General features: G+C 39.7%; 1 protein-coding gene across 1 annotated transcript; it reads right to left on the reverse strand.

Moving 5' to 3' along the window:
- Positions 1–1393: 1393 nt before the first annotated feature.
- LOC103524634 lies at positions 1394–15524 on the reverse strand. The gene is made up of 7 exons (XM_026819898.1): positions 15388–15524; positions 13764–13929; positions 5921–6115; positions 5168–5674; positions 4572–4883; positions 3744–4172; positions 1394–1522 (listed from the first exon to the last, which is right to left on the reverse strand). Exons 2-7 carry the CDS (start codon positions 13908–13910, stop codon positions 1394–1396), a joined length of 1719 nt encoding a protein of 572 aa, XP_026675699.1. The 5' UTR covers positions 13911–13929; positions 15388–15524.
- Between the last annotated feature and the right edge of the window lie 9770 nt (positions 15525–25294).

Genomic DNA, 25294 nt, shown 5'->3' on the forward strand with positions numbered 1-25294 from the left:
CTCTACTCAGTTCTGTGGAAGGTCTTTTTAATAACACATTCGTTGAATTGACTATTCTGAGTTTCACCAATCCTTGTTAGCATAGTGATCATTTTTTACCCATTATATTTTTAATTTCTTGCATTTTTACGGTTCCAACAATCCGGTCAGGAAAAGAAATGCAATGACCAGAAAATCCAGAAATCAATGCATTCGTCTTTCTTGTTTTATACCCAAAAGTTCTCTCTATCTTTTCATGGGTATCTGCATTCTGCAAATACCTAATAATAATAACAAATAATGCTCAAAACATGAGATAACCCCAAAACCTTATTACCTTAACTAATTAGGACAAGTAACATTACGTGTTCAGAAATAAACATTATTACCACTAGCAGCTTTGTTAATTGTACGTACTAGTAATATTTAATATGTAAATTTTAGACTAATTTAATTAACTACCTACCTAATTTATCCATGAAGTTTTAGATTTATATTCTAAAACCTACGTTTTAGTTAAAGCGCCTGGTCCTAAGATGGGTTCTAGTTCTAGCGCAAGCGAGCGCCTGAACGATTTCGCTTTAGTAGCAAAAAGGGTAAATGAAATTTCCGATCAAATTTCGTCCACACTAGGATTCGATCCCGGGTCTCCAGAGTGCTTTACCTGTTGGTAATCGTAAATTATCAAAACTAAAATGAACATGTATGAAGGTAAATTAGTCAGCCCCCTATGTCGTTTTAGTTTGTGATATTTTCTTGTTTTATAAAGTTCTAGCGCAAGCGAGCGCGAGCGCCTGAACGATTTCGGTTTAGTAGCAAAAAGGGTAAATGAAATTTCCGATCAAATTTCGTCCTCACTAGGATTCGATCCCGGGTCTCCAGAGTGCTTTACCTGTTGGTAATCGTGAATTATCAAAACTAAAATGAACATGTATGAAGGTAAATTAGTCAGCCCCCTATGTCGTTTTAGTTTGTGATATTTTCTTGTTTTATAACGTAGGATTTTATAGTGAGAAAAATATTTTTTTCAGACGAGAGAGATTAATCTACTACCTATGTAAATGCTATATGGATTCTGCAAGGTTAGTAAATAAACATTGATATTATATTGCCAAATATCTATATTTATTTATAAATTAATGCATATTGTTTTTATATTATAATTTATTATTAATTTTTTTCAAGTTGTAAAAAGGAAAATGAGTTTTATACGTCGAAAAAAAATTAAAAAGAAAGTATGTATCGAAATTCTAATAAAAATAAATGGACTCTTTATTGTATTTATCATAAAGGTAGGTTCCTAATAAGTAATAAACTAGCTGTTGATAATAAACAAATAGAAGGAAGATTAGTTTGGTGGGAATGAATAGTGGACATAGTGTTGGTCACTTATGTAAGTCTACAGTATCTTACTTCAGTACATTGCCAGGATTGGTGCATTCAATTTTGTAAAATTGAATTCACCACTTTGAGGTGTTTGTGAGGCCTGCCACACATGGAAGCATTGTTTCGCCACTTTTAGCTTGGAGTTGCGCGATGCAGCCTGAAAATCCAAACCTATGAAAATGATCCAAGCCTATGTATGAGACCTCTCATACTCTAAGAGACCTAAGTAGCGCGACTCCAGTGTGAGAGGTCTGTATCTTTTTCATGGGTTTCGATTTTCAGGCGGCATCGCGCTACTTAAAGCGCGCGACCACGCTTCCAATGAGCGACAGGTTTGAGTCTGCTGTCAAATCGGAACTAGTGTATCAGTAGTGTTGTTTGGTATTGGTATAAGTGGGGCAATCGGCTATAATAAACGTTGTTAGTTAGCTGCCTCTATTTCGGTTTTCCGGGACTTGAAGTTGGCACGTACCTTATTTTGTACTGGACGTTTCGGGTCTAAATTCCAGACCTGGACCTTGAATTTAGACGGGTCTGGAATTTAGACTGGATGGTAGAGAACGCCTGGGGTGTTCCAGACCCGTCTTCAGACTTGCTTCCGACGGGCCTGGAATTTAGACCCGAAATATCCAGTACAAAATAAGTTACGTGCCAATATCTAGTCCAGCAAACCACAACATTTTCATTTATTTCTCGTTTATGTATTCCTGTTATTCTCTTTCTTTCCTCATTCACCGGTTTGTACTTGGCATCAAGTTTTGCACTTGGTTGTTGTTGATCCCCCCTCTTCCTCCCTAATACCCCAGTAGATTTGATTTGAAATTACTAACTCAGTAATGTTTTGAATCGAAATCAAGACTTGATTTGAAACTTGTGTGTGAAGGTTTTCAGAAACACTGACAAGGCCCTCTGGCCTCTTACTTTAGCGTTTGTTTTGAAGACAGGGTTGAGTGGTGTCATAACGCGGTCTAGAAGTGGGATAAGATCGGGATAGAAGACTCCTTGTTTACCCTTCGAGACCGCATTCCCAGGGCCGAATTATAAAATAGAATTACTTTGGTTTTTTGCCTATCATACATTCAACAAGTGGAAACTAGATGTTCCCTAAACAATGTAGACAGTTTCGCATATTTCTCGTTTTCTAGTGGGAAATTGTTTTTACTGGAAGTACTTAGTCCTAGTCCTAGGCTCCTAGGGATAATGCTTTTTGGAATATATCGATGTATCGATATTTTGAATTTTCCAATATAGAGAAACATATCGATACCTACATAATGCATAATACCGCGAAAAAATGTTTCCATAAATTTCGGTTTTCGACCCTTAAGCGCCTAGTTAATTCTTAATTCTATTTTATAATTCGGGCCTAGGACGTTATAAGGCCAGTCACTATCAGGTAGACCTGACAGGTACACCTGATACATGATGAGCACACACACAATCAGTTAAACCTGACAGGTACGGCTGAAAAGGTCCTTCTCTCAGGTCTACCTGGTGAGCACACACACTATCAGGTGTACCTTCGTCAGGTCTACCTGATAGTGAGTGGCTGGCCCAAGCCCAATCCTACTGAGTGACGTGAGGCTGTGTTCCTTTACTAATGGGTATGGTTGTGTTACGAGTGGCAGTGGCGTGTGTACTAATGGGTTACGGGGCCTCCGGGGGGGGACGGGGTGTATTTTCAGTGGACGATGCCGAGGAAGCTCAAGACGCTGCGACCCATCTGATCGTGTGGCAACTAATGCCCCCGCCACTGTTGCCCAAATCCGAAGGCAGTGTCCGGTAAAGTTTGCATAGTTTTCTCTGTGGTGTTGGGTGGGGTGGCGCGACCTGGCCCCACGTTCTCAATTATCCTTTCCTCTTCGATTTTGGGGCGATAAGACCTCCGTTGTTACAGTTCCCTCTATGATACGTCTTAGGCCAGCCACTCACTATCAGGTATACCTGACAGGTACACCGTACACCTGATCAGGTCCGCGTATCAGGTCTACCTGATAGTGTGTCCTTATTAGGTTTCAGGTAGACCTGACAGGCGGACCTTTTCAGCCGTACGTGTCAGGTCTACCTGATAATGTGTGCTCATCAGGTATGAGGTTTTTAGGTTTTGAAAAGTCATTTTAAAATTCTAAGTAGGTACCCACTAATTTAACGACGAAATAGGTATTTCAGTAAAATTCTGAAAAAAAAAAGAACCCTATATAAAAAAGAACCCTATAATCGCTATACAAGTATGTATTTAGATTATTTATATTTTTTTTATCCATCTTACGAATACGTCTCTAGATGCTAGATGGATTTTGATCCACGATAATAGTTTTGGGGTTTTTACTTCAAGTTTCAATCAGTCTGCATTTACCTGTGAATAAATAACCATTTACCTGTGATCTTTCTGGATTATACACTGCCATTTCGTCTCTATTCCATTCTCTATGTTTGTCCACATCAAGGGTGTCTTCATATTCTCTATGGACTTTTCCATGACTTGGCACCAATGCCAGGTTCACATTTCTTGTGCTGTAACTTTCTTCATCTAGCAACGTTGCAAGATCTCTCAGGCTTTCATTTTTCATCGTATTGTTTGCTAATAGTGCAATATTTCTTGTAGCCTCACTATTGATATTACCACTTGGCAACATTGCATTTTCTGATGACGTCATTGCCTCTCTCGTTGCAGACAAAGATAGATAATCGTGAGGAGAGAATTCGGTAGTAGTAACTTGACTGTTTAGTGAACATCCTTCTAATGGAGAGAATTTGATGTGTTGTATATCCTTTACTTCTTCTATAGTACTGAACGAATTGGGTTCCTAAAACAAGAATGAAAAAAAAAGGCTTCAAATTTTTGTACCAGTTCTTAAATATTGATGGAAAAGAGTTAACTTAAGAACGCTTGTGTGTTTTTCGGGTGTCGATTCCTACCAAAAGTTCTTTCTGTAAATAATGAACGAATGTTCATAATATTTTTGCCATCCTTGGAGATGATATTCAATTTCATTCATTTATGGAAATGTATTTGACACCACAATTCTCATTTGAAGGCTACAATTTAAGAGCCCATAGAAAATTAAATATTTGGGTTATGTTTTGGTTTACCCTAGTAGCGTGGCGTGAGATTTTTAAAGGGAGAAATCTATGAACCCATGAGAATATGCCACTGGTTACCATCTTCAAAATCAAGATAATTATGTCATTGGTTCATGAGTTACCTGTGGTTTATTGTTATACATAGCCACTTCATCTCGATTCCACTCCCCATATTTCTCATTCTGGCTATCTTCCCTATGAACTTTATAATCTTCCAACGTTGCAACATCTCTCGTATGCTCCCTCTGTAAACTTGGCAACATTGCATGTTCTGATGACGTCATAGCTTCCCTGGCTGCTGACAAGGATAGATAATCGTGAGGAGAGAACTCAGTGGTAGTAACTTGACTATTAAATGAACATCCCTCTAATGGAGAGAATTTGATGTGTTGGATATCTTTCACTTCTTCTATGGTGCTGAAGGAATTGGGGTCCTGAAACAGTGGGAATATTGGATGTTGTGGTTTGAGGAAACAATCAATCCTCTCCCAAAATGTATCCCTCAGTCGTGCTTATTAGTTCGTTTTTTTACCTACCATTCCACACTTTTTACCTCTCTACAAGTAGATATTACTAATTTACTAGGGTTGTACCTACATACATATACATAACTTTTGATAGACCTTTTTATCTAGGTGAGTTGGACAGGTCACTTTTCTAGTACCTACATAAGTTCTTGGTCTTCTGGAAAACCGCAAAATAAAACAAATATACTTACTCCTGTGCCGTTAATTGCTGATGTTATCAATTCCGTCAAACTCTGAGACTGATTAGTGGAGATGTCTGCGTCACAGGTGTCTCTCAGAACAAGATATTTCCCTATATCCTTATCAATATTATTGGTAAACTCATTCTCGAATTTTCTAGTAAGATCCTTATCAAAACTACTGGTGAAATCTTTGTTGAAATTTTTGGTAAGATCTCTATGAAAATTTCTGGTAAGGGCCTCATCAAAATTATTGGTAAGATCTTTCTCAACATTTCTGGTGAAATCATTAAAGATAAGATCTTTGTCAACATTTGTGGTAACCTTAAAGGCAAGATTTTTGTCAACATTTTTGGTAAAATCCTCATTAACAGTTGTCATCTTAGTGGTATGGTCTAGACGAGGATTTATGGGGTATTCTGACCGTAGCTCTTCCGTCGAAAGTGTACATCCTTCCATTGGGGACAACTTCAGGTTGTGCTTGTGATGAACTTCCTCTAACATGGTAAAAGAGTTTTCCTGAAGAAAAAGAGAGATTATGAGATAGGTCAGGTAGGTACACAGTGGAGTTAAAAAATTAGGTACTTGTTAAGAAGTCACGTCAATGGAAAATTGCTACAAAAAGGAGCTGTCACACATGAGGCTACATGAGCATATTAGGTATAGGGTTAGGTTAAACACAAAAAGGACCTTTCTTTGTCATTACCAAAAATTAAAAACTAATAATAATCTAGAAATGAAGGTGTTCTTCTCATCTAGTCATACCTTCTGATGAGTTGGAAAGCTGTCTTGAATCATACAAGGAACTGATATCTCGCGACCAGTTTCATGTTTGTGGGACTGAGTCTTGTCAGTCTCTTCAAATAAAATGCCAGCGTTTTTGAAAGGATCTAAGCGCGATTGATACGCGTCCATTAAATTGTTACTAGATTTACTAGTCATGTATAACTCAGATAAATTCTGGAACAAAGAAAAAGACATATCACTGTACAGCTGTACCTATAGCTGCACCTGACTGCTGAGTTCTGTACACCTAATGTCACTAAAGACGGGGGTTTTACCCTCCATTTGACAATAAGCTATTCGCTTCTCACATTAACCTCTCCCATCCTGAGTGGGGTCGCTAAGGCCAGCCATTCACGATCAGTTTTAACTGTCAGTTCAAGTATCTTCAGTTAAAAATATAAAATTTTTATAATCCTCAGTTTAGACCATCAGTTCAATCGAACTGTCAGTTCACCGCCATTCACGATCAGTTTTAACTGACAGTTCAAACTGTCAGTTAAAACTGATCGTGAATGGCTGGCCTAAAAGGCAGCAGCACACGACTGGCCAGATGGTTACCCATCCGTACTCCAAGCACGCGTAACTTTCCTTAAATTTAATCGTCCCAGGTCCATTGGGAACTGGTGTATTCCACGTGCTATCGCCGCTGCCGCTGCGCGGGCTAACCCTTAGTTTAGAAGGCTCTTCGGTCTTCAATATTATTAGTCGAGTTAGGTTTATTAATTTTGCAGCGTTGCGCGTGAAATCTTTTGCTAGCAGCGAAACATAAAAGAAGTTCATGCAACCCGAGGTTATCACATAGAAATTAGGAAAAACACAAAAGTTTTGGGCACAAAAATCAACATTTAAAGTTCATCTGTTTGTTTTTGTTACATTTTCTCCTATCACACATAAATTTAGAGTTTTTACACATATTTAAAGTTATCCACAAACATTTTGGTACCTAGTTATGTACATGTTCATCGAGATCTCTGGCTGAAAGGTAATCATTTTTATAAGGCCTTTTGAAAAATCAGTTTATAAGGTCTTTTCAAATCTGTTAGATTCCCTACGTATTGAAGTACGTAGGTACCTCTCAAGTCTAAACACTCTAAACTCTGAAATAGAAAGCAATAAATCGTCTGCAATCATAGTGTTTAAGTAGTCATGTTTGCTTGGTCCATTCCTTTTATGGATTAGACAAGGCCAATACTGCCAATAGTTAGTCCAGCTAATGGCCTCGTGTAGAGACGACTGGCATCCAGTAACATATTCCAGTCCAGTTGTACAGAGTGCACTTTTGTTCGTTATTACTTACCTAAAAGTCAAGTATTGGCTTACCTATCTACCCACCTCGCCTATCAACGTAGCCCACGTACCTAATAATAGTATAGGTAAGTAAGGCCAGTCACTCACAGTGAATTCCGGTGAAACCATCTGACAGACCACTGTCTCACAGACTGTCTGACAGACGACAGACCTGATGCCTTCATTGAGAACTTGGACCGCGGTCTCTCAGACGGTCTGAGAGTGAGTGGCGGGCATTACTAACTTCATAGAAACGGGCTGGAGGCTTGTTTATAGTCTGTCAAGTTCGACCAACTTTGGCTGAAATCTAAAGGCTTGAGCATTGCGAACTCTTTTTGAGCTTTTTAAAAGATTAGGCGTTAAATAGCGGCCGAATCGTACATTTCTCGAGGTCCGGCCCGCGGACACTTTTAATCATCATTATTTATAAAAGCTGTCTGCAAAATTTGAGCGACCTGTGGTTAAGGTACATAAAATCGTGAGAAGCGCTAGTTCCTTTTGAGCTTTTTCTCTGTATAGCCCCAAATAGCGGAACTTTGGTCCGGAATAACGGCCGAACCGTACCTTCTTGAAACAAAGCCCAAATGCCAGCCTAGTTAGCTTAGTTGGTAGTGCGTCTGCCTTGTAAGCGCTAGGCCGCGGGTTCGATTCCCGCCCGGGGCGGATTTTTTTTACCGGGTAACTAATAAAGAGTTTATGATGTCATGATCTGTGATAGTCTTTGGTATTGATACTCTACTGTGTACATATAGTCTTTGGTTCTGGAGGCTGTGTAGTTTGCAGTGCTATGGAGTGATCACAATACGAGTAATTTTGTTTTCGTGAATCTGGCTTTGGCTCGGTAACCGGATAACTTTCTGCTACGCACGCTTCAAAAGTTTTTACCGACCGAATAAGTACCTTACCTTACCAAACGGCACTATAGCCCGGGGTGGGCCTTGGCCTCCTCTACAATGAGCCTCCACATCGTCCTGTCTTGTGCCTTGGAGCACCAGCCGGTTACTTTCATGGTTTAGAGATCATTGCAGACATTGTCCAGCCATCTCATCTGCGGCCTCCCTCTTCTTGGGTTGTAAATCGAACAAGTAAATGAATAGCTACATAAACTCTCCATAATGTAAAATTTTATTGCAAAAAAACGTCTAAAAATAATGCATCATACGCGTGTGGTACATTAAGTAGCTCTTTTTATGACGAAACATGGCATTCCTACTATGTATAGCTGGCACATAGTAACTAACCGGCATAAATATTCAAGCTGGCATCATCAGTCAGATCTAAAGCTATAAATGAATGAGGTGAGGTTATTATGATGTTCGAATAGAAAATGATTGGACTTAAAGTAGAGCTGATTTCCGAATTTCCGGGTTTACTTATTCGCAGTGGCGTAGCGTGGTCTAAATTCAAGTGTAGGGCGTGTAGCGCTCATGCACAGGTCTACCATCAAGTCCCATCACAGTACATGCCATTAATATAATATTTATGGGCACTAAAGTGAACTTTTGAGTTGTATGGCCGCCATACACGTCATACATACACGCTACGCCACTGCTTATTCGGAATTTCGGAATGTTTCTACCACGCGTGGACCACAGGGTAGATACAATTTATTAATTTCTATGGACCAGTTGGCGAACAACAATGATGACGTGTAATTTTATCACGGTAAAGTAAAACTTATGTTCTTATCACGACCTCACTATCTTTCACTACAATTTACCCCGAAAAGACCGAAAACATTTAAAGTAACATAGCGTCTGTCTTCGCACCGGTGTTTCGAAGCTACTGAAAAGAAATATCAGCAAATAGTGTGCCAAGAAGAATTAAAAAGAAAAAAAAATCATATACAAATTTTAAATAATGTCTAAGAAGAAAATCCCGCTTTGCATCCGCGCCAGACATAAATAATCTCAAGAATAATTTTATGCTCATGAATTATTCCTACGATTGCAGTTTCACATTAGGTCAGAGAAGGGAGAAGGAGGGAAACAGATGTTCATCCAAATACATTAGTTTGAAAATGGACAATAGTGTTATGTCTCTAAATGGAACTCATAAAACACACCAAATATGCATAGCTATGTAACCAGCTCAACTCCGTACAGCCATACACAGAAGAGAGGATCGATACCTTATGTAGATCACAAGAGTGCCTGGCCCGGGTTTCAATTGTACTTACCAAAGGCTCAAAAAGAGCGCAAAATTCTCAGGACTTTAGCCTAGATTTCGATTTTGGACTCAAGGCGTTCTAAATTTGCAGAGCTATGTTATGAATCATGTAGATCACAATGTCTTTTGGGCAGGTTCCCAGAAAAGGACAATTCAGCCATTATTCATGGCCAAATTTACACTATGTATGGCCATGGCTACCCACTTTGGAAAATGATCAAAAGTCATACTTGATTTTATAATATAAGATAGTACCTATACCCACAAAAATGACGGAATAAAGTTCGAGTACTTACTTAAGGTTCCAAAGTTGACCAAAAGTTTGCCTAGTTGACCCGAGATTTCAATCAAAAACTTTCAAAAGTCATGATCTTCTTTTTGATGAAACCCATTTATATGAATGCCTAAAAACACATGTGATTATGCAATGTGCGTAGCATAGTTTATGAATTTTAGAAGGTGCGTCCCAAAATACTTTTTGTTAATCAAAAGTAAATGCCAAAAGCTGGAATCAAAACCATTAAAATCCAAACAGTAATGTACCGGAAAGGGGTACTCCAAATTTTCCCCTCGGAGTGGCGGACATCAGACCGTCTGAAAGGCTTAGGTTGGAAGCTTTTCCCACCTAAAAGTCATGATCTTCTTTTTGATGAAACCCATTTATATGAATGCCTAGAAACACATGTGATTATGCAATGTGCGTAGCACAGTTTATGAATTTTAGAAGGTGCGTCCCAAAATACTGTTTGTTAATCAAAAGTAAATGCCAAAAGCTAGAATCAAAAGCATTAAAATCCAAACAGTATTGTACCGGAAAGGGGTACTCCAAATTTTCCCCTCGGAGTGGCGGACATCAGACCGTCTGAAAGGCTTAGGTTGGAAGCTTTTCCCACCACAACCTCACACGTTCCGATTGTCTGAGCTTGAGTGGCCGGTAGGAGAGGTCTGTGTTATTTTCTTAAATAGATCAGTTGCGCTTACTTGGGTGATGTTTCAAAGTCATAGAGCAGGAAAAATGAGGACAAACGGAATTTTTCTTTTTCTTCTACATAATTGTATGTTGTGTTTCGTAAAATGGGAACTACTTAGTACTTACTTACTTACTTACTTAAGTAGGTACTTAAAATGCTTGTCACCAAGGTCGTTCCTCACTTGAGGTAATACACCTCCATAAATTTAATACTTGAAAGCTTGAAACTTAATGTAGGTATATTGAGCTAATTTCATGACTTGACTTGGACTCGAACCACCAACCTTCAGATCCAAAGTACAACCAATACACTAATGAGACCCACTGAGGTTGATTTTTTATTTAATCTATGTATGTATTCTGATTGAACTCGAATTTCTACTTAGCTCATTATGAACTGAATTAGGTACATACTGAATCTTGATGATATATTTGCCTGCATGTTGGCGGCCTTCACCCCTCGTTGTGATCTCAGAGTTATCACTTCTCATATGGAGTGCAGAAGTACCTCATTATACGATCGATTCACACTTGACGAAGACCAGATCATCTAGAATCTCTAGGTACTCATTATCTGTTGATAAGTTAGTGTCATGTCACACAATGTATAAGGCCGGGGGCCACAATGTGATTTTAAACTCCGTTTAAGTTTTAAAACTCGGTTCAAGCATCAATCTGATTGGCTGAAATTTTTGGAATGTTTAAAAACCAACCAGGTGCCAAGCATTGAAAGGTGAAAGGAACCAATCAGATTGCTTACTTAAACAAGTTAAAAATTCGCTTTGTGGCCTCCGGCCTAAGTAAGTAACGTCCTTTATTACCTACGGACATAAAATCTATTATTATTAGGTGTCAATTCCCACACTACCAACTATAAAATCTGCTGCCTATTACTTGTGGCATGCGTGACGTCACGTCTGACATACCAGCATGATATTGTGGTGCCAATGCTAAAGCTCAAACCCACACACTTCCGAGTGCAAAGCCAACACACGACTTTGAAATTAATATAGACACAGAGCTTCCACGATATGGCATTAGGAGAGGGGACATATCTCATCTATGTACCTAAGTATAGGAAGATATGTTAAGGAACTCATGAACTCTAGGAACATTCAAGACCTTCCTGTTACCTGTAGAGGCTCACAGGGAAAGAAAAAACCACTGGTTGTAAAGTTAACTAACTAACTAACACTACCTACTTAAGTATTCTAACCACAGTTGTAACAAAATTACAAGTTAAAACTTTCTAGTTAACCAACACCTAGGCTACCTAGAGTTGTAATGGATATGACCCAGTGAGCTGGTGACATCATTTCCCAAAGGATGAGTGACCCAAATGTGGGTACCAGCATGGAACTTGTCCAAGAAGATCCAGGAGGACCTCTTAGGAAGCCACCTGAAACTACCACCCTAAGTACCATAGCTGTACGAAGTGGATCTACCCGGATTGTGATAGCTTTGCTACAGGTAAGATCAGTTGCGTGTATGTTATTCTGTTATCTGATAAACCAGGGTTGTGTAGCCATTTCCCTTTTGGGTTCTGTTATCTGATTAACCAGGGCCAGGACCCCCTTTCCCCCCTAGCGGGGTTTTCCCCTCAAAATTCTATGGCCATAAGGCCAGCCACTCACCATCAGGTAGACCTGACAGCTACACCCAACCAGGTCTACCTGATGTTGTGTGTGCTCATCAGGTAGACCTGACAGGTGGATCTGATCAGCTGTACGCCTGTACCTGTCAGGTCTACCTGATATTGTGTGTGTGTGCTCATCAGGTATCAGGTAGATCTGATCAGCTGTACCTGTCAGGTCTACCTGATGTTGTGTGTGCTCATCAGGTATCAGGTACCTATTATAGGTACCTGATACCTGAACCTATACCTGAGACTCAGCAGACTTGATCCGGTGTTGGTACTTGTCAGGTCTACCTGATATTGAGATTACTTAGTGAGTGGCTGACCATAATTTCAGCAAGAAGGGGGGGGGATGCTCCAGATTATAGGCCAACACCTTTAGTCCGATGGGGGTCCTAAATACGGCCCTGCTTGGGTGAGCCTGGTCATTAGGCTGCAGTCTAACCTCGCGTGTCTGTACCTTCGTGGAATGGGCCCCTGGTTTTTTGACTGGTATGAGGGGACTGAATTTCAGCCCCTGCCGCGCCGGATCATAGTGAAAGGAACAAGATTGGCTGGTGGTGCTCGCCATTTTTGGGCACACCCTTACTTGCTGTCAATATCTTCGAGTGTGCCATATGCTGTATTTGCTCTATCATCAAATTTGATCTATCCACTATTGACAAGTCCGCATGTTGTTCCAGGGTATCCTCCAACATGGCGGAAGCCTTCGTCCAGTCGATATCATGGTCAAAAATAAGGTCGGAATAGTCACCATTAACTTTCGTAGTATTCCATTCACCATTTTGACAGACTCTATTGGCGGAATCTGACTCGTCATCAATCGTTTCCAGGAATTTTCTTAGAATGCTGCTGTCTGGAATTTCGGTGTCAAATGAAAATTTCCCACTTTTGTCCCACGGGGAGTGACTCTTTATTTGACTTGTTTTGGTTTCCTTCTGATAATGTGGCTCAGGAACATTAGTAGGTTTCTTCTCATACGAAGTGGATAGCCCAAAATCTCCTCCGTTGGAATTTGCCCAGGTACTTGAAAAATCATTCACGTTGAAAGAATGGTTTGACAAAGGGGCGCAGTTGGTTATGCCAATCAATTGATTGTTCATTGACGTAACATCACAGAACAGCTTAGAAGTCCACTGATACTCTGTTGTTTGGCTGTATTGATGTTCTTGAAGAATTGTTTTGGATCCAGGAGAGTTTGCTAAAAATTGTTGGTCCTTTAAAATGAAGTAAACAAGGGGATTAGGACCGTTGATTGTTCATTGACGTAACATCACAGAACAGCTTAGAAGTCCACTGATACTCTGTTGTTTGGCTGTATCGATGTTCTTGAAGAATTGTTTTGGATCCAGGAGAGTTTGCTAAAAATTGTTGGTCCTTTAAAATGAAGTAAACAAGGGGATTAGGACCAAGTTTTTAAGAGACGGAGTAGGACGAAAGTTTTATGTTTGTCTATCTGAAATACCGCCTTAATGCTTAATGGAGAGTAGTCTTATTTCTCCTTATAAGGGTCGTACCACAAAAATACCCATTTAAGGGAACAGCCCTACAACTTGGCTCTACAAGTTCTTGGACATTTTATAATGGATCATTTTTGAACTTTGGATTTTTCTACTGTTGAACTTTGGATTTTCCCACCAAAAAGGGATTGATACCTTTTTATTTAGAACTGCTCTGTAATTCTACAAATCTACATAGATAACTTATTCCACCCTAGGTAACTCTAGGACCTAACGACCTAGTACACCCCTATTACTTACAAATTGTACCCCATCCAGACCACCATCATGCTGTCGACCTCCAAGAATATTGTCCAACTCGGAATCGAACCCCGTCAAACGGTCCAGTCGCTTGGTTAGCGCCTCGATAATGTCCAGTCCGTTTTTGAAAGTCGAGTAGTCACCCATGATGGGATCTGAATTTTCTCTGAAAGAAAAAAAGACATTGATTTGCTAAAGGTTATAAATGTCAACCTCGAATAGGCGCTACTAAATTTTAACGTCATTACTGGGACTCGAACCCCAGACCCCCAGGTTTAACGTTCTACCTTTGATCCAGGTTTTTTTTTTTTTTTTAATATTGAGCACCAGTCCTATAGGACGAGGCATGAATCAACACTATTTCCGGTACCTATAAATTACCAATTTAGAAAAATTTTCGTGTGAACACCCCTATACTTACAAATTGTAAGGGAATCGCGGCATTAGGATGTATGTTTCCCCGCCATGAAATCATATCAAAGCGCGTACATTTTATAGTTTTGTCTAATTATTTTACAATTGTATTCCATCTTGGCACCCAGCCTCAGATTTTTATTTTATGCCTTCGAGCTCACGGTCAAAACATGAGAGGAACGTTTTAAAAAACGGGAGAAGACATAGTGAAAGGACTCTCGACTTCTCAAGACAAAGGGAGCCGCCATTACAGACAAAATAAACAATTCCCAAGCACCCTACTTATATGGAGTGCCACTAATAAAGTTCCTAATTAATTGGAACTCGAAGCAATTTAATAAAGATTTGTGTTTCGTTTGTTGTATCGTGAATTCCCTACGAGGTAGATGTAGGACGGAGGTACCATGTTACCTACACAGAATTCGTATGACATGTGACTTAAATTGTGTGATTTTAGGTAGGTAGGTACCTACCGCAAAACTGGCACGGACATTAAGGCAGTGATTTCTCAAAATTTTGAGTAGCCTTTGCCAGCCTATGTGCCTTGTAAGCGCTTGGTCGCCGGTTAGATTCCCGCCCTGGTTGGATTTATGAGGTATGTACCTATGTCCTACTAGCTGAATTCCGTCGCTTCGCTCCGGAATCCCGCTAGTTCATCCCGACGCATGGCCAAACTTGTAGAAAAGACATGGCCGAACTTGTAGAAAATGAAAAAATACGGTCGCGCTGCGCGCTCCCTATTAGCTGCATAGTTGAAACTCAAAATGTTGGTCGAGAGCGGAACATTTCTCTCCCGCAGTCTCTGCATGGTCTCTGCACTCTGTGTATTTCTTATGGAGATTTTAGTACGGTCGCGCTGCGCGCTCCCTATTAGCTGCATAGTTGAAACTCAAAATGTTGGTCGAGAGCGGAACATTTCTCTTCCGCAGTCTCTGCATGGTCTCTGCACTCTGTGTTTTTCTTATGGAGATTTTAGCGACCAAAAATTGATCGTATCTCAGGGTCGGTTTAGATTTTCGCAAAATCCTTTCTTATTGCACACCTAGACCATAAAAGGAATATTCCTACCAAATTTCAGCTTTCTAGGTCTTGTGATTCTTGAGATAGAGCGATCAGTAAGTAGTGAAATGTGAATGAGTGAATGGATCTTGATTTTATAATATAAGATAGTACCTATACCCACAAAAGTGACGGAATAAAGTTCGAGTACTTACTTAAGGTTCCAAAGTTGACCAAAAGTTTGCCTAGTTGACCCGAGATTTCAATCAAAAACTTTCATGAGACCATGAGTGCTTCTTCATTTTCGCACGAATTATTTATTACATTGTAGATTGTAGAGCTTTCGAATAGAAACCAAATACTTCTGATCTAGAGAATTGTTTATAGAATCTCTGTGCCAAGTTCGAGCGACTTTGGCTGAAATCTAAAGGCCTGAGCATTGCGAATTCTTTTTGAATTTTTTCGAAGATTTGGCGTTAAATCTCATGTATTAACCTGTTTTGTACAAACAAGCTGGGTCTGCTTTTCAACTCCCTCCAGTCCCATACTTGGCAATAATTTCCTTCAAATCAAAACGTTTGTTTACTTCAATTTGCTGCTACTCCCACGCACGTAATTTATATTGCTTCGATATATTCATTCAGCATTCCGTTGTTTAATGGTTTGTTTAGATTTTTGCAAGGCGAGCTTATCTATGGATGTTTGCATCCTGGAGAATTGTTTGCAGCCTCGGCACTTTTTGATTTCCAGAGTAATAATAAGTTTAAGAGCATTCTGAATTGGAGCCCGTCCAGAGTATAGGCCCATGCATGATGTAAAATGTAAATATTGTTACGAATCCTAAATGGAATGAAAATGAACAATGTTTGCTACGTAGACTCGTAAAGGATCCTAAAATAATACAAGTAAATCAATCTTATATTATAAGAACGAGATCCATTCACAGTTCATAGTTCACACACTGATCGCTCTATCTCTGGAACCACAAAACCTAGAAAGCTGAAATTTGGTAGGAATATTCCTTTTATGGTCTAGGTGTGCAATAAGAAAGGATTTTGCGAAAATCTTGAATTCCCTACGTATTGAAGTACGTAGGTACCTCTCAAGTCTAAACACTCTAAACTCTGAAATAGAAAGTAATAAATCGTCTGCAATCATAGTGTTTTAGTAGTCATGTTTGCTTTGTCCATTCCTTTTATGGATTAGACAAGGCCAATACTGCCAATAGTTAGTCCAGCCAATGGCCTCGTGTAGAGACGACTGGCATCCAGTAACATATTCCAGTCCAGTTGTACAAAATGTACTTTTGTTTGTTATTACTTACCTAAAAGTCAAGTATTGGCTTACCTATCTACCCACCTTGCCTATCAACGTAGCCCACGTACCTAATAATAGTAGGCAAGTAAGGCCAGCCACTCACGGTGTATTCCGGTGAAACCATCTGACAGACCACTGTCTCACAGACTGTCTGCCAGACGACAGACCTGATGCCTTCATTGAGAACTTGGACCGCGGTCTCTCAGACGGTCTGAGAGTGAGTGGCGGGCATTACTAAATTCATAGAAACGGGCTGGAGGGTTTGTTTGTGAGTGGCGGGCATTACCAACTTCATAGAAACGGGCTGAAGGCTTGTCAAGTTCGACCAACTTTGGCTATCTAAAGGCCTGAGCATTGCGAACTCTTTTTGAGCTTTTTCATAGATTTGGCGTTAAATAGCGGCCGAACCTTACATTTCTAGAGGTCCGGTCCGCGGACACTTTTGATCATCATTAATTATGGAAGCTGTCTGCAAAATTTGAGCGACCTGTGGTTAAGGTAAAATCGTGAGAAGCGCTAGTTCCTTTTGAGCTTTTTCCCTGTATAGCCCCAAATAGCGGAACTTTGGTCCGGAATAACGGCCGAACCGTACCTTCTTGAAACAAAGCCCAAAGATACTTCTGATCTACAAAATTTATAGAATCTCTGTGCCAAGTTCGAGCGACTTTGGCTGAAATCTAAAGGCCTGAGCATTGCGAACTCTTTTTGAATTTTTTCAAAGATTTGGCGTTAAATCTCATGTATTAACCTGTTTTATACAAACAAGCTGGGTCTGCTTTTCAACTCCCTTGGCAATAATTTCCTTCAAATCAAAACGTTTGTTTACTTCAATTTGCTGCTACTCCCACGCACGTAATTTATATTGCTTCGATATATTCATTTAGCATTCCGTTGTTTAATGGTTTGTTTAGATTTTTGCAAGGCGAGCTTATCTATGGATGTTTGCATCCTGGGATTGTTTGCAGCCTCGGCACTTTTCGATTTCCAGAGTAATAATAAGTTTAAGAGCATTCTGAATTGGAGCCCGTCCAGAGTATAGGCCCATGCATGATGTAAAATGTAAATATTGTTACGAATCCTAAATGGAATGAAAATGAACAATGTTTGATACGTAGACTCGTAGAGGATCCTGAAATAATACAAGTAAGTAAATTGAACAATAATTTATTGTATGTTGTGTTTCGTAAAATGGGAACTACTTACTTACTTACTTAAGTAGTTAGGTACTTAAAATGCTTGTCACCAAGGTCGTTCCTAACTTAAGGTAATAGGTACACCTCCATAAATTTAATACTTGAAACTTAATGTAGATTGAGCTAATTTCATGACTTGACTTGGACTCGAACCACCAACCTCCAGATCCAAAGTCCAACCAATACACTAATGAGACCCACTGAGGTTGATTTTTTATTTAATCTATGTATGTATTCTGATTGAACTCGAATTTCTACTTAGCCCATTATGAACTGAATTAGGTAAGTACATACTGAATCTTGATGATTTGCCTGCATGTTGGCGGCCTTCACCCCTCGTTGTGATCTCAGAGTTATCACTTCTCATATGGAGTTGGAGTGCAGAAGTGCCTCATTATACGATCGATTCACACTTGACGAAGGCCAGATCATCTAGAATCTCTAGGTACTCATTATCTGTTGATAAGTTAGTGTCATGTCACACAATGTATATCAGGCCGGGGGGCCACAATGTGATTTTAAACTCCGTTTAAGTTTTAAAACTCGGTTTAAGCATCAATCTGATTGGCTGAAATTTTTGGAATGTTTAAAAACCAACCAGGTGCCAAGCATTGAAAGGTGAAAGGAACCAATCAGATTGCTTACTTAAACAAGTTAAAAATTCGCTTTGTGGCCTCCGGCCTAAGTAAGTAACGTCCTTTATTACCTACGGACATAAAATCTATTATTATTAGGTGTCAATTCCCACACTATCAACTATAAAATCTGCTGCCTATTACTTCTGGCATGCGTGACGTCACGTCTGACATACCAGCATGATATTGTGGTGCCAATGCTAAAGCTCAAACCCACACACTTCCGAGTGCAAAGCCAACACACGACTTTGAAATTAATAGACACAGAGCTTCCACGATATGGCATTAGGAGAGGGGACAGATCTCATCTATGTAAGTACCTATAGGAAGATATGTAAGGAACTCATGAACTCTAGGAACATTCAAGACCTTCCTGTCATCTGTAGAGGCTCACAGTGAAAGAAAAGACCACTGGTTGGGTGGAAGAGCTCCTTCAGGAGAATCCTGCCAGTTCAAAGGAAATATACTGTAGTAAGTAGGTAATAGAAAGTAAAAAAAAAAAAAAAAATCTCATCATGTGAGTGAATTATTGGAGGCAAATGAGACATCGCGATATGTCTACTAACACGACAGTTCTCTCAAAATAATGTGTTAAAAAAGCAGTTTACCTATGAGATTGAGCTGTTTACACATATTTTATCAAAACAGAAGAGAATATTAAGTAGGTACTAAGGATCGTCTGTGATAAGATTCCGCCTCTGCCCACCCACTCGAGAAAAATTTCCGAGCCAGCATCGAACTGAGGACCCCGGTATGCTTGCTAGAAGATCTCAGTCCACTTTCTCCTGACATAACGAGAACACAGACACCCCCGTAGTCTGATTTATGTCAAGAGCGGGGGAGGACCATACAACCAAAGCCGTGGAGTGACAATTTAGATTCTGGGTGCACCAGCCAAGTTCTCGTTAGCCTGGTTTTACCGGGTAACTAATAAAGAGTTTATGATGTCATGATCTGTGATAGTCTTTGGTATTGATACTCTACTGTTTACATATAGTTCTTTGGTTCTGGAGGCTGTTGTAGTTTGCAGGTGCTATGGAGCGATCACAATACGAGTAATTTTGTTTTCGTGAATCTGGGCTTTGGCTCGGTAACCGGATAACTTTCTGCTACGCACGCTACAAAAGTTTTTACCGACCGAATAAGTACCCTACAGTACCTTACCAAACGGTACTATAGCCCGGGGTGGGCCTTGGGCCTCCTCTACAATGAGCCTCCACAATCGGTCCTGTCTTGTGCCTTGGAGCACCAGCCGGTTACTTCATGGGTTTAGAGATCATTGCAAGACATTGTCCAGGCCATCTCATCTGCGGCCTCTCCTCTTCTTGGGTTGTAAATCGAACAAGTAAATGAATAGCTACATAAACTCTCCATAATGTAAAATTTTATTGCAAAAAAACGGTCTAAAATAATGCCATCATACGGGCGTGTGTGGCTCGGTACAACTTACTTAGAGTAGCGCTCTTTGTATGACGAAACATGGCAGTTGCCTACTATGCTATAGCTGGGCATATAGTAAACTAACCTGGCGATGAGATATTCAAGCTGGGCCCATCATCAGCTCAGCATCTAAAGCTATGTGAATGAATGAGGTGGAGTTATTGGTATGATTGCTTGATGGACAAGGCTTTTAGCAGTACTCGATACTGCAGCCGGCGCCCTAGCTTTAATAATAACTTGTGGCCGAAGTGGTATAAGTGCCCTACGCTGTGTGTGAGCAAAAAAGATATTAATAATGGTTGACTTACACCTAGCTACATGCTCGTAATGGATACTGATAAAAATATAGGGTGAATTCTTAGTTTTTCCTTCTTGATTCTAGTTAGGATATATATTTCCTACTTACTCAATAAGTGCAGTTTGCCTAAGCCTTGGATTCGTAATTGAGAGAACTGAGAGAACAAGTTAGCAGGCGAAAAGGGATTTTTGGGTAAAAATGTGTGTTAAAGGGAAAAAAAATTTACACTCCCTAAAAAAAAAAAAAAAAAAAAAAAAAATCATACTTCAGTAGGTACCTTCTGGTAATCTTTAGAGTCACAGTATAAAGAGTAGGTAGGTAACTAATAAATAGAATCACCGGGCATACCGTCTACCTACAGAATTATAGACCTCCGTAAAAACAGATTTATGATCAATGTATCCTCAGGAAAAGCCAACGTAGTCTTCGCTTGGTGTTATTCCCGCATCAGTTTGACGCCTATCACCAGCCTTAACTTTAGACAAGCCTACGGACCAGCTATTCCATTGAACAAATTCTCGATTCTGAAGCCCGATTTATAGGATGTTACCCAACTTGGTCCTCTAGTGAGGTCTTTCGGCAGATGATCTCGTGTGTACGCGATTTTTTGTGCACATGTTATAGGTCCAAATGATAGAAATTTGAGCAAAAATCGCGTACACACTCAACACTCTGTGTCGAAAGAAGCTGAATTTTGCACACATTTTGCGTCTAAAAGGGTGTCGCGAAATTTGGACAAATATGACATAAACACGCAATTATACCTATGTCGAGCTACCGCGATGTTTGCGCATATTTCAGGTCCAAACGAGCGAAATTTTTGCGGAAATATCGCGTACAAACCTAACGATGTGACCAAAAGACCAGGTTAGAAGACCAAGTTGGAAAACACGTCGCGTCGTAGCGTGTGTTCCGGGCTTAAAATTTACCAGACACACATGGGCAAGGCTTGCTTTATTGAATAAGGCAAGAGAGAGAATGGTCTAATCCACTTTTACATCCGGCGTTTCGTCCTACGTACGAATTGGATTCACCACACCAAGATCCACCTGACAGCTACACCCAACCAGATCTACCTGATGTTGTGTGTGCTCATCAGGTATCAGGTACCTATACCTGAGACTCACCAGACTTGATCCGGTGTTGGTACTTGTCAGGTCTACCTGATAGTGAGATTAGTGAGTGGCTGACCATAATTTCAGCAAGAAGGAGGGGGGGGGGATGCTCCAAATTATAGGCCAATATCTTTAGTCCGATGGGGGTCCTAAATACGGCCCTGCTTGGGTGAGCCTGATCATTAGGCTGCAGTCTAAACTCGCGTATCTGTACCTTCGTGGAATGGGCCCCTGGTTTTTTGACTGGTATGAGGGGACTGAATTTCAGCCCCTGCCGCGCCGGATCATAGTGAAAATAGCAACACGGTGTTTAGAGTGACAGTATAAAGAGTAGGTAGGTAACTAATAAATAACATCACCGGGCATACCGTCTATGCCTACAGAATTACAGACCTCCGTAAAAACAGATTTATGATCAATGTATCCTCAGGAAAAGCCAACGTAGTCTTCGCTTGGTGTTATTCCCGCATCAGTTTGACGCCTATCACCAGCCTTAACTTTAGACAAGCCTACGGACCAGCTATTCCATTGAACAAATTCTCGATTCTGAAGCCCGATACATAGGATGTTACCCAACTTGGTTCTCTAGTGAGGTCTTTCGGCAGATGATCTCGTGTGTACGCGATTTTTTGTGCACATGTTAGGTCCAAATGAGAGAAATTTGAGCAAAAATCGCGTACACACTCAACACTGTGTCGAAAGAAGGTGAATTTTGCACACATTTTGCGTCTAAAAGGGTGTCGCGAAATTTGGACAAATATGGCATAAACACGCAATTATACCTATGTCGAGCTACCGCGATGTTTGCGCATATTTCAGGTCCAAACGAGCGAAATTTTTCCGGAAATATCGCGTACAAACGTAACGATATGACCAAAAGACCAGGTTAGAAGACCAAGTTGGAAAACACGTCGGGTCGTAGCGTGTGTTCCGGGCTTAAAATTTACCAGACACACATGGGCAAGGCTTGCTTTATTCAATAAGGCAAGAGAGAGAATGGTCTAATCCACTTTTACATCCGGCGTTTCGTCCTACGTACGAATTGGATTCACCACACCAAGATCCATCTGCTCTAGAGGTTGTAACATATTTTATAGGTACCTATTTCTAACTAAGAACTAGGTACCTAGTTAGAACTGATTTTCCTCTTTATAAGTATATAGGTACATACCTATTTGCTCTTACACACATCATGAGAATTCATGAGGTACGTAGGTTATTTAGGTACCTATGTATAGTTATTACAAGCAGGTATACTTATTTATTTCAAGTATGTAGGTACTTAATTATTTATTGTAAGCAGGTATAGTTAGTAGATATTTTATTGTAGGTATAGGTAGGTAATTGTTAATTTATTAGGTACAAGCATGTACTTAATTATTTGTTGTATTTAATTATTAATTTATTAGGTATCGCAGGTAATTAAAACGCACGGGCAGTTATCAATCATGTCTGCACCTCTCCACGGAGAGAAAAATTAGTCCTAACACTCTGTAAATGCAAACAGGAAAGAATATGACCTATTGGTAAAGAAAAACTTTACTAATTTAACTTGCCTAATTAGTATAGTCAAATTGATGGTGATAAAAACGATGACGTCATTGTTTTAATACAATACTTGTAACATTTACAAAGTTTATGAACAAAAATGATAAATGTATTCACCCAATTTGTAGAGAAAGAGTACTAATTTATCAAGCCCCTTATTTATAGTTTACAATCATCTTGACTAATTAGGCAAGTTTCTTTATATATTTGTACTAATCTTGCGTATAATTGTTCCAGTCACTTTACCAGTTAGTAAAGATGCTTTACCCATGTAACAAGTTGCTAGACTCTTTTGTAAAATGACCACACTAATTTTAGTCAAGTAGTTAGACCTATTTACAGTTCAACTCTACCTTTTAGTACATTGACTATACCATTTTTTGTCAAGCAACTGGACTATTTAGTAAAGTTGCTAAACCTTTGAGTACATTGACTTTACAATTTTTTGTCAAGCAACTGGACTATTTAGTAAAGTTGCTAAACCTTTGAGTACATTGACTTTACAATTTTTTGTCAAGCAACTGGACTATTTAGTAAAGTTGCTATTTATATATAAGAACGAGATCCATTCACTCATTCACATTTCACACACTGATCACTCTATCTCCAGAACCACAACACCTAGAAAGTTGAAATTTGGTAGGAATATTCCTTTTATGGTCTAGGTGTGCAATAAGAAAGGATTTTGCGAAAATCCCAACTATAAAATCTGCTGCCTATTACTTGTGGCATGCGTGACGTCACGTCTGACATACCAGCATGATATTGTGGTGCCAATGCTAAAGCTCAAACCCACACACTTCCGAGTGCAAAGCCAACACACGACTTTGAAATTAATATAGACACAGAGCTTCCACGATATGGCATTAGGAGAGGGGACATATCTCATCTATGTACCTAAGTATAGGAAGATATGTTAAGGAACTCATGAACTCTAGGAACATTCAAGACCTTCCTGTTACCTGTAGAGGCTCACAGGGAAAGAAAAAACCACTGGTTGGGTGGAAGAGCTCCTTCAGGAGAATCCTGCCAGTTCAAAGGAAATAAGTATACTGTAGTAGGTAATAGAAAGTAAAAAAAAATCTTATCATGTGAGTGAACTATTGGAGGCAAATGAGACATCGCGATATGTCTACTAACACGACAGTTCTCTCAAAATAATGTGTTAAATAAGTAGCACCTATGAGATTGAACTGTTTACACATATTTTATCAAAACAGAAGAGAATATTAAGTACCTACTAAGGATCGTCTGTGATAAGATTCCGCCTCTGCCCACCCACTCGAGAAAAATTTCCGAGCCAGCATCGAACTGAGGACCCCGGTATGCTTGCTAGAAGATCTCAGTCCACTTTCTCCTGACATAACGAGAACACAGACACCCCCGTAGTCTGATTTATGTCAAGAGCGGGGGAGGACCATACAACCAAAGCCGTGGAGTGACAATTTAGATTCTGGGTGCACCAGCCAAGTTCTCGTTAGCCTGGCTCGGTTTTACCGGGTAACTAATAAAGAGTTTATGATGTCATGATCTGTGATAGTCTTTGGTATTGATACTCTACTGTTTACATATTATAGTCTTTGGCTCTTTGGTTCTGGAGGCTGTGTAGTTTGCAGTGCTATGGAGCGATCACAATACGAGTAATTTTGTTTTCGTGAATCTGGCTTTGGCTCGGTAACCGGTTAACTTACTGCTACGCACGCTAGGAAAGTTTTTACCGACCGAATAAGTACCCTAAGTACCTTACCAAACGGTACTATAGCCCGGGGTGGGCCTTGGCCTCCTCTACAATGAGCCTTCACATCGTCCTGTCTTGTGCCTTGGAGCACCAGCCGGTTACTTTCATGGTTTGGATATCATTGCAGACATTGTCCAGCCATCTCATCTTCGGCCTCCCCCTTCTTGGGTTGTAAATCGAACAAGTAAATGAATAGCTACATAAACTCTCCATAATGTAAAATTTTATTGCAAAAAAACGTCTAAAAATAATGCATCATACGCGTGTGGTACATTACTTAAGTAGCTCTTTTTATGACGAAACATGGCATTCCTACTATGTATAGCTGGCATATAGTAACTAACCGGCATAAATATTCAAGCTGGCATCATCAGTCAGATCTAAAGCTATAAATGAATGAGGTGAGGTTATTATGATGTTGATGGACAAGTTTAATACTCATACTGCAGCCTGGCGCCTAGCTTTAACAATAACTTGTGCGAAGTTATATCTACTTACAAAAATATTGAGATGAAAGCTATTAATAATGTTGACTTACACCTAGCTAATGCTCGTAATGGTACTGATAAAAATATAGGTAATTCTTAGTTTTTCCTCTTGATTCTTAGTTAGGTATACTTAGTATTTTCCTACTTACTCAATAGTTCAGTTTTGCTAATCCTTTGGATTCGTAATTGAGAGAACTGAAAGAAAAGGCAAGGCATAATGGATATTTGGCATCAAATTGTAGTTAAAGGGTAAAAAAATTTACATCTCACTAAAAAAAAAAAAAAAAAAAAAAAAAAAAAAAAAAAAAATTTAAAAGCGTCTCAAAATCGAAGAAAGAAGGAAAAC

The sequence above is a fragment of the Diaphorina citri genome, unplaced genomic scaffold, assembly GCF_000475195.1.
Source record: "Diaphorina citri unplaced genomic scaffold, Diaci psyllid genome assembly version 1.1 scaffold6, whole genome shotgun sequence".
NCBI classification, from domain to species: Eukaryota; Metazoa; Arthropoda; class Insecta; order Hemiptera; family Psyllidae; genus Diaphorina; species Diaphorina citri.

Coding starts and splice junctions, on each gene's coding strand:
- LOC103524634 (XM_026819898.1), bottom strand. CDS start 13,910: ATGGGTGACTACTCGACTTTCAAAAACGGACTGGACATTATCGAGGCG. Junction 4,173..4,571: donor TGTATAACAATAAACCACAG/GTAACTCATGAA, acceptor TTCTTGTTTTAG/GAACCCAATTCGTTCAGTAC. Junction 1,523..3,743: donor ATAATCCAGAAAGATCACAG/GTAAATGGTTAT, acceptor TTGGATTTTCAG/GCTGCATCGCGCAACTCCAA.